The sequence below is a fragment of the Ostrinia nubilalis genome, chromosome 6 (assembly GCF_963855985.1).
Source record: "Ostrinia nubilalis chromosome 6, ilOstNubi1.1, whole genome shotgun sequence".
NCBI lineage: Eukaryota > Metazoa > Arthropoda > Insecta > Lepidoptera > Crambidae > Ostrinia > Ostrinia nubilalis.
The window spans coordinates 11,137,024-11,149,616 of NC_087093.1; the positions used below are offsets into that span (position 1 = coordinate 11,137,024).

The 12,593-nt window shown below is 40.6% G+C and overlaps 2 protein-coding genes across 3 annotated transcripts in view; one reads left to right on the plus strand and one right to left on the minus strand.

The window, feature by feature from the left end:
- Positions 1-12,593, plus strand: part of LOC135072622 (transmembrane protein 62-like) — a 229,583-nt gene that overhangs the window by 151,746 nt on the left and 65,244 nt on the right. The window lies entirely within an intron of this gene.
- Positions 404-12,083, minus strand: LOC135072620 (striatin-3). Of its 2 annotated transcripts, none has more exons than XM_063966620.1 (9): positions 11,620-12,083; positions 8,627-8,875; positions 7,693-7,864; positions 6,570-6,749; positions 5,932-6,033; positions 4,331-4,527; positions 3,466-3,756; positions 2,524-2,781; positions 404-2,158 (listed from the first exon to the last, which is right to left on the minus strand). In XM_063966620.1, exons 1-9 carry the CDS (start codon positions 11,836-11,838, stop codon positions 1,784-1,786), a joined length of 2,043 nt encoding a protein of 680 aa, XP_063822690.1. In that variant the 5' UTR covers positions 11,839-12,083; the 3' UTR covers positions 404-1,783. The 2 variants fall into 2 exon arrangements, with proteins under 2 accessions (XP_063822690.1, XP_063822689.1); XM_063966619.1 differs by having other exon boundaries at positions 4,331-4,539.

Consider the following 12,593-nt stretch of genomic DNA (forward strand, 5'->3'; position numbering starts at 1 on the left):
TTTTAACCTTTACTTAGACCCAACTGAACAGACAATAAAATTGCAACCCCCTGTTCCACTAGTCCCTAAAAAAGTATCCCCCATGGCGGTTATTATGTGTATTTTTTTCACCTATCTATAGGTTGAATGGAAAGGATTTCTACCGAGAAATAACAAGTCTACAGAACCAGAAGTGTCTTGACTTGAAGTAATAAGATTCTAAATAGTTTTAGTCTGTTTTAGAGTATGAGACAAAAACAGGCCATTGAATTTTGTATCTACCTAACTAAAATTGGCCGCATGATTATCGCAGGTTAGCTCTAATTTAAGATCTAGCAATTAATTACTTTTAAACATTGTAGGTACTACAACGCAGCCAATTTTTATCTTACTTAGCTAGGGGGTGGGGAATAAAAAACATAAGTATTAAAAAAACAACATGCAATTCGGTTATGTTGCTTTTTACTATCAATTTTGGATGTATGTGTACAAGTATGAATTCAAGGAAAATAAAGGAATATGTAATGTTTTATAATATATATTCTACATCGCAGTACTCGTTATGAACAAACATTACTTATGTTATTTTCGATATAGTACTTCTACTCAATCATATTTTTGTTCGACCGCTCATCACCTGCGTAAGTTATAATCATCAAATAATGAGAGCATGTGTTCATACATGTAACAAAACAAAAATATTCTCTATGAAAATCAAATTGATTTAAATAAAAATGTACTAGCTAAAAGAAACACCATTCGTTCTCTGCGAGAAATCAGCATCACTGCGTAACATCTAACTGTACAGACACGAAAACATAAAAACGTTCCAAGGAAACATCTTCGGTATCCACAAGATATTTATTACAAGGTCTCCTTACAGATGCATAGAAACGAACAATATTCTCACTGCGTATCGTAAAATCGGTGAAAAAGTCGCGATAAAAACCTAAAATCCACATACTGAAAGTCTAAAAATATATTATAATAGATTTCAAATGTCTATACATAGATGAGTGTTCACTACGCGCTTATAACGAGCGTCGAGCGCGCGTCCATTACGTTATAATATTAAATACGATAAAACGAACCGGCGGCCTCCCGCGGCCCGCCGCCTACCGGCCGGGCCCGCCTACGATGACGCGACTCGCTACTGCGTTACACTACTATTTCTCAAAGTTTACGCTTCCGAGCGATTCGAGCTCTCCGAAAAAAGCGAACACTATTTCACTGACTTCGATTCGGAATCACTCCCGTTCTGAGCTCGGCGATCACACGACCGCCGCGATCGGTCGACGAGACACGTATCGACCGTCGCGGCGGCGAGCAAAGCTGTAACAAGTTGTCATCATCGAGCGAAGTATAGATCTGGGACTAGATAGGTCAGGTTAACTTTAGAGTGATTAAGTTATATCGTTACAACTTCTCGAGTGTAAAAGTTTTCAAAAATGAATAATCTAAAAATCAACTACAGCGGCGTTTCGCCATCGAGACCGACGAATTCCTCGGGCCTAACGTATATCGACTATTAGGAATCGCCATCGAAAATCCATCGGTCCCCGCGAGACGCACATCGATTCCTGCGACGGATGACAAGTCGAGTCCCTTTCTAGCGTATGACAACAGCCCGGTTCCGTCTCAGGAGCCGAGGCGCGGCTCGCGGGCGCAACGCCGCGCCGCACCGGAACGTCCGTCGTCCCGCACCCGAACGGCTCCAAGCGTAACTCCAAAACAGCACTGTACACGGTCGTATCGAAAGTAAAATTACATGTATCATATATATTCGACATACATAAGGTCGGGCTCAGACGAAGACTTTGGCGAGCCCGTCGGCGCCGGCGCTGGCGATGTAGGGCCGGAGCGGGTGGAAGGCGACGTCGAGGATGCTCTCGTCGAACTTCTTGCGGTGCGCGGTGATCTCCTGCACGCAGGTCTTGGTGTCGAGGTTCCAGAGGCGCACGGAGCAGTCGTGCGAGCCCGACAGCAGGAACAGCCCGTTGGGGTCCAGCGCCAGCCCCGTGACGGCGTCCAGGTGCGCCACCATGGCGTGCGCGCAGCGCCCCGACACCGCGTCCCAGAAGCGGATGTGCCGGTCCTCGTGCGCCGTCACCAGCAGCGGCAGCGTCGGGTGCGCGCGCACGCGCGTCGCGCCGCTGTCGCACGACACGCGCAGCACCGCCTGCGGAGATGACACGTCACTACGCGTTTGGTTTACACACGTTACATGGCGATTAAGAAATTTGACAGATCGTAAACATAGGCAATCGTATTTGCCTCCTATGTAATAAATCGATGTCGGCAATCTTGCGAAGCCGCGGGAAATCCTATATTTGGGCAGCGTAAGATTGGTAGATGTGGAAATCCTTGGGGGAGGTCTTTGCTCAAGGTGGATAGTCTTCTCATTCTTCACCGTCTCGTTCCTCGGATGGCTTATAATCCTATTCAGAATGTGTAGGATAAACCTACATTTGGCACTGCAGCTGATAATATTTATTATGGTCTTCCATCCAGTGGGGAGAGGGTCCGGCAGCAGCTCGCTCTCACCTGGGCGGTCTCCAGGTCGTACAGCAGCAGCGAGCCGTCGCGGTAGACGACGGCGGCGCGCGAGGCGGCGTCCGCGAAGTCTGCGGCGGCCGGCGCGAGCGCGGCGGGCAGCTGGTCGTCGCGCAGCGTGGCCAACAGCGGGCGCGGCGCGCGCGGCGCCCACACGCGCGCCGTGCCGTCCGCCGACGCTGACAGAAGCCGCCCGTGCGACGCCGCCAGCGACCAAACTGCGTCTGTGTGATCGCGCAGCACAGGGCCCTGGAGATAACGTTGCGTCGTCAATGAACACCGTCCATAACGCATTTGTGATCACCGTCCATAACGCCCCCTGTTGCGCGCCTTCTTGACTGGTAGCCTCAATATGGTCCCGGTCAAGAGGGCGCGCAATCCGCAATCTTCATCGTGTTGGTTTCCGCTGAAAACCAGCTTCTCGACATGGCGCTTGTTATGTCGCGAATATAGCTGAGCGGACGCCTCTTCAGCATAGCTTGTAGTTTAATGTTTAATGTTATATGTACTGTATTTTTATTTTATTTTGCTATGCTGAATAAAGTATTCTTATTCTTATAACACTCACGAAAGCATAATAGAAACAGAGCGATTCGTAATAGGAATCGTCCGGGTGACGACTTGACCAAAAGAAATGCCATAATAAAAATAAGAGATATTTCAGATAATGTACTTGGTGAGTATGATAACCTTACACATCACTTCACCAAAGTTAGGAAAACTGGACTTCAGAGGGTAGATCAGACACAGTCACATGATACTTAGAAAAATACGAAAAGCAACCTCCTATCACTATTCAACCCATCTCTGTTCATTGTTGAAATTGCAGGCCAAATCCTCCATTGGCCTGTGGTAAATTAGAGGGTTGTTCACCTGCAGTGCAAACTAAATAACCTGACAATGATAAAGAACGTAATAAATAACGAATATTACCTGCACAGCCGGGTCGTACGGGTCATACGGGTCAGCGGTGGGCGCGGGCAGATTCCAGACGCGGATGGTCCCATCCAGGCCTCCTGAGAAGCACTCCTCAGACCGCGGCGCGCCCATAGCGAGGCACAGCACAGGCGCGGTGTGCGCACGGAAGGTGTAGAGCGGCTCGACGTCCAGCCCGGCCGACTTCTTGGCGGGCACCGTGCGCTGCAGGTTCCACAGCTTGAGCGTGTGGTCTTCGGACGCTGTCACCAGCGCGGCCTCCGTCGGGTGGAACGCTAGCGCTCGGACCTGCGTGAAACGATCGTGACATACATTTGTGTGTAATATTTACTACTGCAAAATTAGACAGGTTCTCTAGCATGGACTCTAAATGATGTATGCTGTGGGACACTGCTCTTCTCACAACTAAAAACACGTCGCCGAAAGTTTGACTAATATGCTTGGACAAGATTCTTCTACTAGCATGAACTCTAAATGTTGTATTTATAAGACACCGCTCTCAACTAAAAGCACGTCTTTCAGTATCAGCTGAAATTATTAACCATCGAAGTCACAGCAATAAAATCTCTTGTATGCTACATGCTACTCTAGTTACCCATGTGACCACTAGTGTTCCTATGAGCACTTTAGTGTTGCAAAGATTAACAAAAATTTCATTGTAAAAAGCAACACATTTCTAATTCTTTCGACTTAGATGATTCGACACCTAACAATTTGAAAACGTCACCTAAGTCTTTCTTTCTATGTACTCCAGAATCAGTGCTCTAGTGCTCTAGGCTATGAAATTATTATTATTTTTTATTCAATTTTGACCAACATTTGTCACATTTGTCATCAAAATAACAGCATCAAAAACACATACCCCATCAAAGTGCGAGCGCAGCGTGTATTTAGCGTTCCAAGTCTTGCGGAAGGACTCCTTGTTGGCGCTGGCCACGTCATACGCCTCGGGCTCGTTGCTGACCGTCAGCTGTGCCAGCTCGCCCAGGGCTAATGGCTCCTCGTCAGCTTCGCCGCCGGCGCCGCCCGCCGCCGTCGCCGGGACCCCCGACGCACTGCCTGGGAATTTCACTGGAAAATTGCAGTGCTTATTTTGGTTGAGGAACCTACTGTTAGTAGGTTTTAGGTCGTTTATAACTCAATAAGATAACTTTACGTCGGGTTTGTAGTTAGTAACTCAATACAGTCTACCAGAGAGCAGACTGCTTATAGACTGCGTAAAAATCTAACAAATAAATAGTACTTTCTGTAATTAAATACCTGACCAACATTCAAACTTCGATATTACAGTCGTAACTCAAACCTTCCTCATTCACGGGACTATTCCCACCTCTCGTTCCCACCACTGCAACTCCTGTGTAGCCAGGATCTACAGCTTGACCGCCACAAAAACCCAACCAATGAAGGTCAAGTTTGTCCCGGGGGAAAGTTAAACTGTCATTGGACCCGCAACGAAATTAATCAGAAGAACATAGGAGGAGTTCGAAATTAAGGTTCGACTTCCCTCCATTGCAAAGCGGATGACAGGTGACAAACAAAGGTTTAAAACCTTTAAGAAAAAGATTATGCACCACGGACAATAAATTAAATTAAGGGGGCCTATCTTATGAGCAATTAGCAACTACCTGCCAATAATATTTTTCACAAAATCGCTTAAAAGCACGGAAATTTTTCCTTGTCGCGACAAGATCGGTGTAATAAATTGCGGAAACAGATGTATGTTGTATTGAATTAAGCATTATATCACGTTCATGTTTCCAAAGATCACACTCCCACAAGATATGATGGGCAGACTGCTCATGACTGACATCATCAGTGGAACACTCGCAAAAAGGAGACGGAACTAGTTTGAATTCGTGAAGTTTATGTTTAAAGTTGCCATGTCCCGTGAGGAACTGCGACGAGCAATGGTCGATTTCTAACCATCGCCTAGTTAGACGTTCGCGTACATTCGGGAAGAATTTATATAAGTGACGTCCTTTGACTGACGTATCCCATCTTTTTTGCCATTCATTAAGTAAATCTTCTTCAACGACTTCTCGGGAATCAAATAATCGACTTATTTTAGAACGATCGCGGCTATTTAAGAAATCGGAGGTTATATTTTCCCTTGATGCGAAGTACATAGCCGCACGCTTTTGTACCTCTAAGTCGACCGGCAAAATCCTTACAAGTGTTGCGGAGATTAGCCACTAGGCGAACATGCCGAATGACAGCAACATCGTCACATAGCGACGATATTTTCGTTTTAACCAAAACACGTTATTTGCTGGACAAAGGTTTCTCCCAAGGATTTCCATAACTTTGTTGTGTGTGCTGTTCTCGTCCAGGTATTTTTCGCAACCTTTACCAAATCATCAGACATATCGTTATATTTGCTAGATCCACCGCACGGGAAGCCTGTCTACATTACATTTCTCGAGAACTTTAGCTAGCTAGTTATAAATAAATAAGTGAACTTACCGACGGGGTACTCGTCGCCCTGGCCGCCGCCGTCGGCCTCGCTCTCCGTCAGCATGTTCAGCTCGTTTAACACCTCTTCGGCCTCGTGGTCGACCTCTTCGCCTACAAAATAATTGAGATTAAGAGAATTGAGCACATCTTTTGGGAAAATAATACCTTTCATCTAGTTTTGGTTCTTTTTTTATCTGTGATTATATGTATTACTCGTCGAGCCCTTGGAAGCTGTCATTTGGGAATCTCCATAATGATTCCTCCTATTTTTTTGTGTTGGAGGTCAACTCCAACGGCGGTTCTAGTTTGATGGAGTCCTTATATCACTACGAATTGATTCGATCTATTGTGGTCGCCGTTATATTAGTCTCCAAGTCCTGTATCTATAAGGCAGTGTAGCATTTTTCGGGAATATTGCTCGCCGTCGGTCAGTGTCGGGCCGTCAAATTTTTCTTTAAAATTTGACAGCGGCGGCGCGGCGCGGGCGCGGAGCATAGCAGAGAGGAGAAATGGAAATAATGAAATCTGATTCAAAACATTTCTCCGCTCTGCTCCGCCTTGATGGCGGGCCTAAGTTCCTCGTAAATGTCTCTATTATGACGATTATAACAATAGCATATAATTTAAATGATAATTTCAGCCCATACCTTGTTTTCCGGAAGCATGGTGGGGCTGTTTCGCGTCCAGGTCGTCGATCTCGTCCATGTCCATCTCCTGGTTGGCCAGGAACTCGAAGTTGGCGAACACGGCGGCGGTCTCCTGCACCGACAGCCCCTCTTCGTTGTACACGCCGCCCGATGGCACTCCGCCTTTCCGCTGCTCTTTGCCTGTAATGAGAACCAGTCAAGAGTATTGTCTTAGAAAATGGTGTGTGGAATGGGATCTTTAGATAAAAACGAAGATTTTTATCAGTATTTAACGTGGAATAGTGTAATATAGACACTATTCCACGTTCACAAAAGGGAGACACGCCCCCTAGGGCCACGCACCTCTTAGTTCCCTAAGTGTGGATTCGACCAAACAAGAGTATTATTATTATTCTGTTTAATGGCTTCAATGGTGCGTATTTGAAGCACACTGGTTTCGCCAATGTCGAGTGTTTAACGAGACACGGTGGACAGTGAAATTTGCCCGGTGATAATTTATTTATTCCATTCTAAGAGTAAATATAAATCGTCAGTTATTGGACATTTTGACATATTACCCATACTGAAACTGTCAATGTGCCAGTTATACCAGGAGTTATTCTCGGATAATAGTTAAGTCGAATCGGGCCTAAGGCGTAAAGAAATGTCAGGGGCGGGCATAATACTTTTGTATTTTCGAAAAAAAATGTTTAAGATAAAGATTCAGCTGTTCCAAATTGCGGTCCATTCGTCGCTACAAACAAGTTTCGACAAGTTACAACTCGCATAAAAATATTTTATAGCGATATGCTTCGCAAAATAAAGGTTGGGAAACCCTGGCCCACATAGATTATCATAGCAAAATAGGTAACCGTACACCCATATCGGGGTTGACACATTGGCAATCCTTAATGAAATTCAATAATAAAACAATGGACTTCAACCGCAAAGCACTCCTAAAATTTTAATGAAATAGATGATTTTTAAAACATGTCTTAACAAAAATGTTAAAATTGTCGTACTATTGTTAGTGTTTTCATTTTACAACTTTGCACTTACCCACTCCTTTTTCCGCTATGCAAAAAAATTCGTGTTTAATAATGCATTGAAAATGAAGTTAATTATTTGATACAAATTCACTCACCATAATCATACTTTCGAACCATAGAGTTTATTGAGTAGTCACATCTGTCCCGCTGCTGCTTGTCATAGTTTCTGTAGTTTGGGTCCTCAGCCTGCTCCTCGTTGTTCAGACCAAGTAAGTTTCTTACTCGGTTTGAACGAACGTCGAGGATGGTGTCTGTATATCCTATCTCCTGTAGACAAAAAAAAACGTTACGCGTGTTACCAGTTAATTCCAGTTTCAACTCTTGCAAACAACAATTAAGGCTTGAACGATAATAAGAATTTGAGCTGTTATGAAATATTGACTTTCTAATTGTGAAGTATCAAGTGAATTAATTCATAAACAGGTTGTTCATATCAATGTGTGCCATATTTAAAGACGCGAATGAACTCATCTGTACGAACAACTTTTATGGGGTAAATTATCGTGGAGATATTATGTTAATTGGTATGGTAAAAGGTGTTGTTTTTTGTTTATTGCTTCGATACTACTCCCATAGTAAAAGACGGAGTATTAATGAGTGCATTCACCTTCGTAATAATGCACTCATTGAAATCGAAACCTTTACGTCTACTTCACTGTAGAACTAGTGACAGTGAGTTCCTATATTTTCCAGTGAATGAATTCCATGTTAATGTTCTAAACTTAAAAGTAACTTCTATTTTATTTCTGTTACTGTTGTAAGCAGTTTTGAGTAACTTGGTATATAGATGACCGACGACACGTCAACGTAACCACTGTGGGTTCTTGTGCAGATGTAATTGGGGCGAGTTTGCAACAAAAATGGGTAGCCTGATGTGCTGTCGTGTGTACATATTAAAAATGTTCGTTTAATCATTTTAGCTCATGTTAGCGATAGTTAAGTTCATATTTACGCTCGTCGTCAGAATCTCAGAAGGCCCCGCGAATCTTACAAATGAGCCTGTATCTAGATAATGATATTCGCATTTACCTGTAGATATTGTTTGATGAGCTGACGGCCCTGCTTCCACTGCGCCCGCTCGGCGGGCTCGGGCTCCGCCGGCGGCTCGTCGGGCGGCGGGCGCACGTCCCCTTGCTGGAGCTCCACGCCGTACTTAAGCTTGTGGAACTTCGCCCTCTCCTGCTTCAGCGCGTACTCAAGCATTTTGATCCGCCTCACGAGATCATTCTTTAGATTCTCCTGGCCCTTCCTCTCGCCTTGGAGGAAGGCGATCCGCGACTGCGTACAGATACAATTAGTTTGGTCATCAAAAGGTATAAATACATTAAGTAGTAAGTATAAGATTTATTTAAACTTTCACATTATAATTAAAACTGCTGCTATGACTGAATCAACACCTATCCAAAATTTGTTTTATTATTACAATCATTCCTTTTTATACCATTATTTTAGCTTTCACTTTCACATTCTAATTTTATTGGTCTTTAGAGATCTAAAAATTATTTTTGTTGACAAATACCTATTAACTAGCATGAGAACTAAGAGAATACAATACCACTATTCTAATAAGCAACAAAGTAAGTGAATTAATTACACAAATAGATCTATCATCATTCATCCAGATTTTTTATTTTATATTTATTTTATTTGATGAATTAATTACAACTCGAAATCTCGCATTTTGGGATTTCATAATAGAGATGAGACGTATTTACTAGAACAGATCCACACACTAGGTATTTTACAGTACTAAGTGGCACCTATTCCAATTTTTAAAATACTTGATCCACCTAGTATTTTTTAAATTACACGATTTCCGACCCTACCATCAAAGTAATAGAGGTTATTATTGCATAATCCGTAGTCGTCCACCTAGTATTGTTTAAATTACACGATTTCCGACCCTACCTTCAAAGTAATAGAGGTTATTATTGCATAATCCGTAGTCGTGTATTACGCGCACCGCGTATTTCTCGCTAAGCTTATGTGCGAACGTAGAGATTCACTCCGTCTCTGTCTGACAAACAAATTTGAGCGCAGGCAGGTGTGAGATAGGAATAGCCTGTTGAAGTATGAAGGGAGGATATCAATAAATCAACAGCCAGCAAAAACATTATTATTCAATTTCAAATTGCATTATTAATACTACGGTTGTATCTTTTCAAAGAAAATTGTATTTTAAAGTCATAATACGTGGATTAGTCCGCACTAGTCGCGTCAAGTATGGTAAATTACTACGTACTAGGTGGAATAGGTATTTGGATCAAGTATTAATAAATACTTGGAATAGGTGCACCTAGTATCAAATTTACCTAGTATAACCCATCTCTATTTCATAATCCTTTACAAAATTATATTTATTAATTTACTAAAAATTTACGAACTACACTAAATTTACAACTACTAACCATCAGTGAGAAATACTCAAAAACAAAACAGAACATAATTCTAGATTGATAAACTCCATGTGTTAAAAATATTTGTTTTGTATTTTTATAATGACAAGACATTAAACATTATTATAAAATCATTGTAGCTTTAGAATAAAGGTGGCCTATTTATTATTGATGACATGAAAGCAATCTAGAATAAGCACAATAGTAAAAATTCTTACTACAAGTATTGTCTACAATAAAAATGGAACATTAACTTGACATGTTAAGAGCACACACAATAGCACACAAGATGTACCTAAGTAAAAAGAGAATAATTGGCATAATGGAGTGCTTGATAGCTGAAAGATTAACAGAAGATAAAACTAGAAAAATAAGAACATAAAACAAAGCAGTCTAAATGAGAAGACAAGCAAGCAAAAAGAAAATTATTTTAATAATTTACTTAATTGTCTATCTTATACTCTTTCTATCACATATAACCATAGCTCTAATTATATTATTACATTGCAATTGAAATATTCCACTAGCTCCAATTGCAAGTGCAAAAAAATAACTCTTTCTTTATGTATTACTTGTTGAAAAATTATTTTTTAGGGTTATTTTGATAATCTTTCAATGCTAAGAAAGAATATATTTAAAACTTAAAACTCATTCATATGATATATCTCTTAAATTATATGATACACAGGGCATATCCCAACAATTTCATGTTTAGTCCTTGTAATAAATAAATTTCTCAATAACATAAAAACTAGCAACTTTTTGTCACTGAAACAAGACAACACAGATTTATCTTAGATTTGGAAGTTTTAGAAATGAATTAATCCCTCTAAACAAGAATCCTTTGTCCTCAAAGGAAGTTTAAACAAGCAAGTATGTTTCATTCATCTTTAAAAAGCGTTTTATGTAGCATCTGCATAAAGCATTAAATCTGTTTTCAAGAACCATAAACACTGTATAAATTAAATAACAAAGGAATGACCCCAAATGTTTGAATTGGGTAGGTATACCAAGGAAGATATTATGTTGTGCTACTTAAATACCTGCTTGTTCATGAAGTGTATTAAATAATTTCATAATTATTTAATTACCTACATTCATAAAACATCAAATTAAGGAAGAACCTATGGTTCAACAATAGATAAATACATGATTATAATACATAATACACAATTAGATACACAATACATTGGTATTTATTTAATAAACTAGTCAGGAACTTTGATCATTTATGATAAAATACATTATAATACACAACAAACCATATTTTACTGTAAAACTATTAAAAATGATGTATTTCTATTTAGTGTAGTTAATTGTAAATTTGTTGAACCAATTGTTGAACCAATTGTTTCTACAACACAATGAATTTAGTGGATTACTACCAATTTCTGTTAAAAAAAAGGATGAATATAGGGCACACACAGTTCTATTGACATTCAAATCTCAATATAAAGTAAAATTTTCAATCTAAAGACATAATTTTCAAGCACAAGACATGAAAAATGAAAGTATAACATCAAAAATTAATAAAGATACTAATGCTAATCACAGTCAACAAGATATTTGATGCAGCACGTATACAAAGGATGTCTAAAATTATAGAAAATAACGCAAAAAGATCACCTCAAACTCTGCTCTGTCCACCTCCCATTGTGATCTCTCGAGTTCAAATCTCGCCCATTCGTGTTGGATAAAATGTAAGATGCCCGGTATTGAATACTGGACACTTTGGCTAGGTTCGTCATTTTGTTTATTATTTACACTGACTCCAATTTGAGATCCCACTTGCCCTCCGTTGTGATGAGATACGGAGCTATCATCCATGGCTGTTGGGATTTTCATGACATGGCCACCATTACCGAACTTGTCACACACCTATCTTATAGATCTACGAGAATGAACTACGCGAAATAAAATACTAAACACATTATTTAAACTATATTTCAACTAACGTTCACGTAAGGTTCACCATATAAAATATTTTTTAACGACGAATTCATGAATGACAAAAATTATTGCATGACGGAATAGAAAAGTCGAAACGACGTCCGTCCGCTACATTGCTTGTCTTTTTTTTTCTCGGTGTTGCCATAGAAAATAAAGATTTTAAGCTGCCGATACACTTAGAACATATCGAGTTAGAATACATGCATACAGCATAAATCGATTATAAATTATGACCTCAATGGACGCTAGGCCTAAGGAAATTCCGCTTGAATTAACGGTAATTAGAAGTTAAAATCGACATTTTTTCTTTTCATAAACCTTAATCGCTTTATTAATATAAGCCTTAATCATAACCACAAAGATCTAGTTTAGTATTATTGTAGATAAATTAGCAAATTTAAAATCTGATATGCAATATATGCTATCGAAGGGTTGTAAAGCGTTTTCACAAAGGCAGAGGAGACGAAATGACTTCAAATTCGTTGATTCTACATCTCTCAGGCTTCGGCAGAAATAAATAGAGCGGAGAAACGCCGTTCCCCAGGTCTACACTTTGAACACATGGTGTCTTCTGAAGTTTGACCACCTGGGTGATCTATCATCAAATGGGAAGACCGTTCCCCATGCCTCATGTGCGTTAGCTTCTAATC

Coding starts and splice junctions, on each gene's coding strand:
- LOC135072620 (XM_063966619.1), bottom strand. CDS start 11,838: ATGAAAATCCCAACAGCCATGGATGATAGCTCCGTATCTCATCACAAC. Junction 8,876..11,619: donor TGGACAGAGCAGAGTTTGAG/GTGATCTTTTTG, acceptor ATCTGTACGCAG/TCGCGGATCGCCTTCCTCCA. Junction 3,757..4,330: donor TGCGCTCGCACTTTGATGGG/GTATGTGTTTTT, acceptor CGTTTCACGCAG/GTCCGAGCGCTAGCGTTCCA.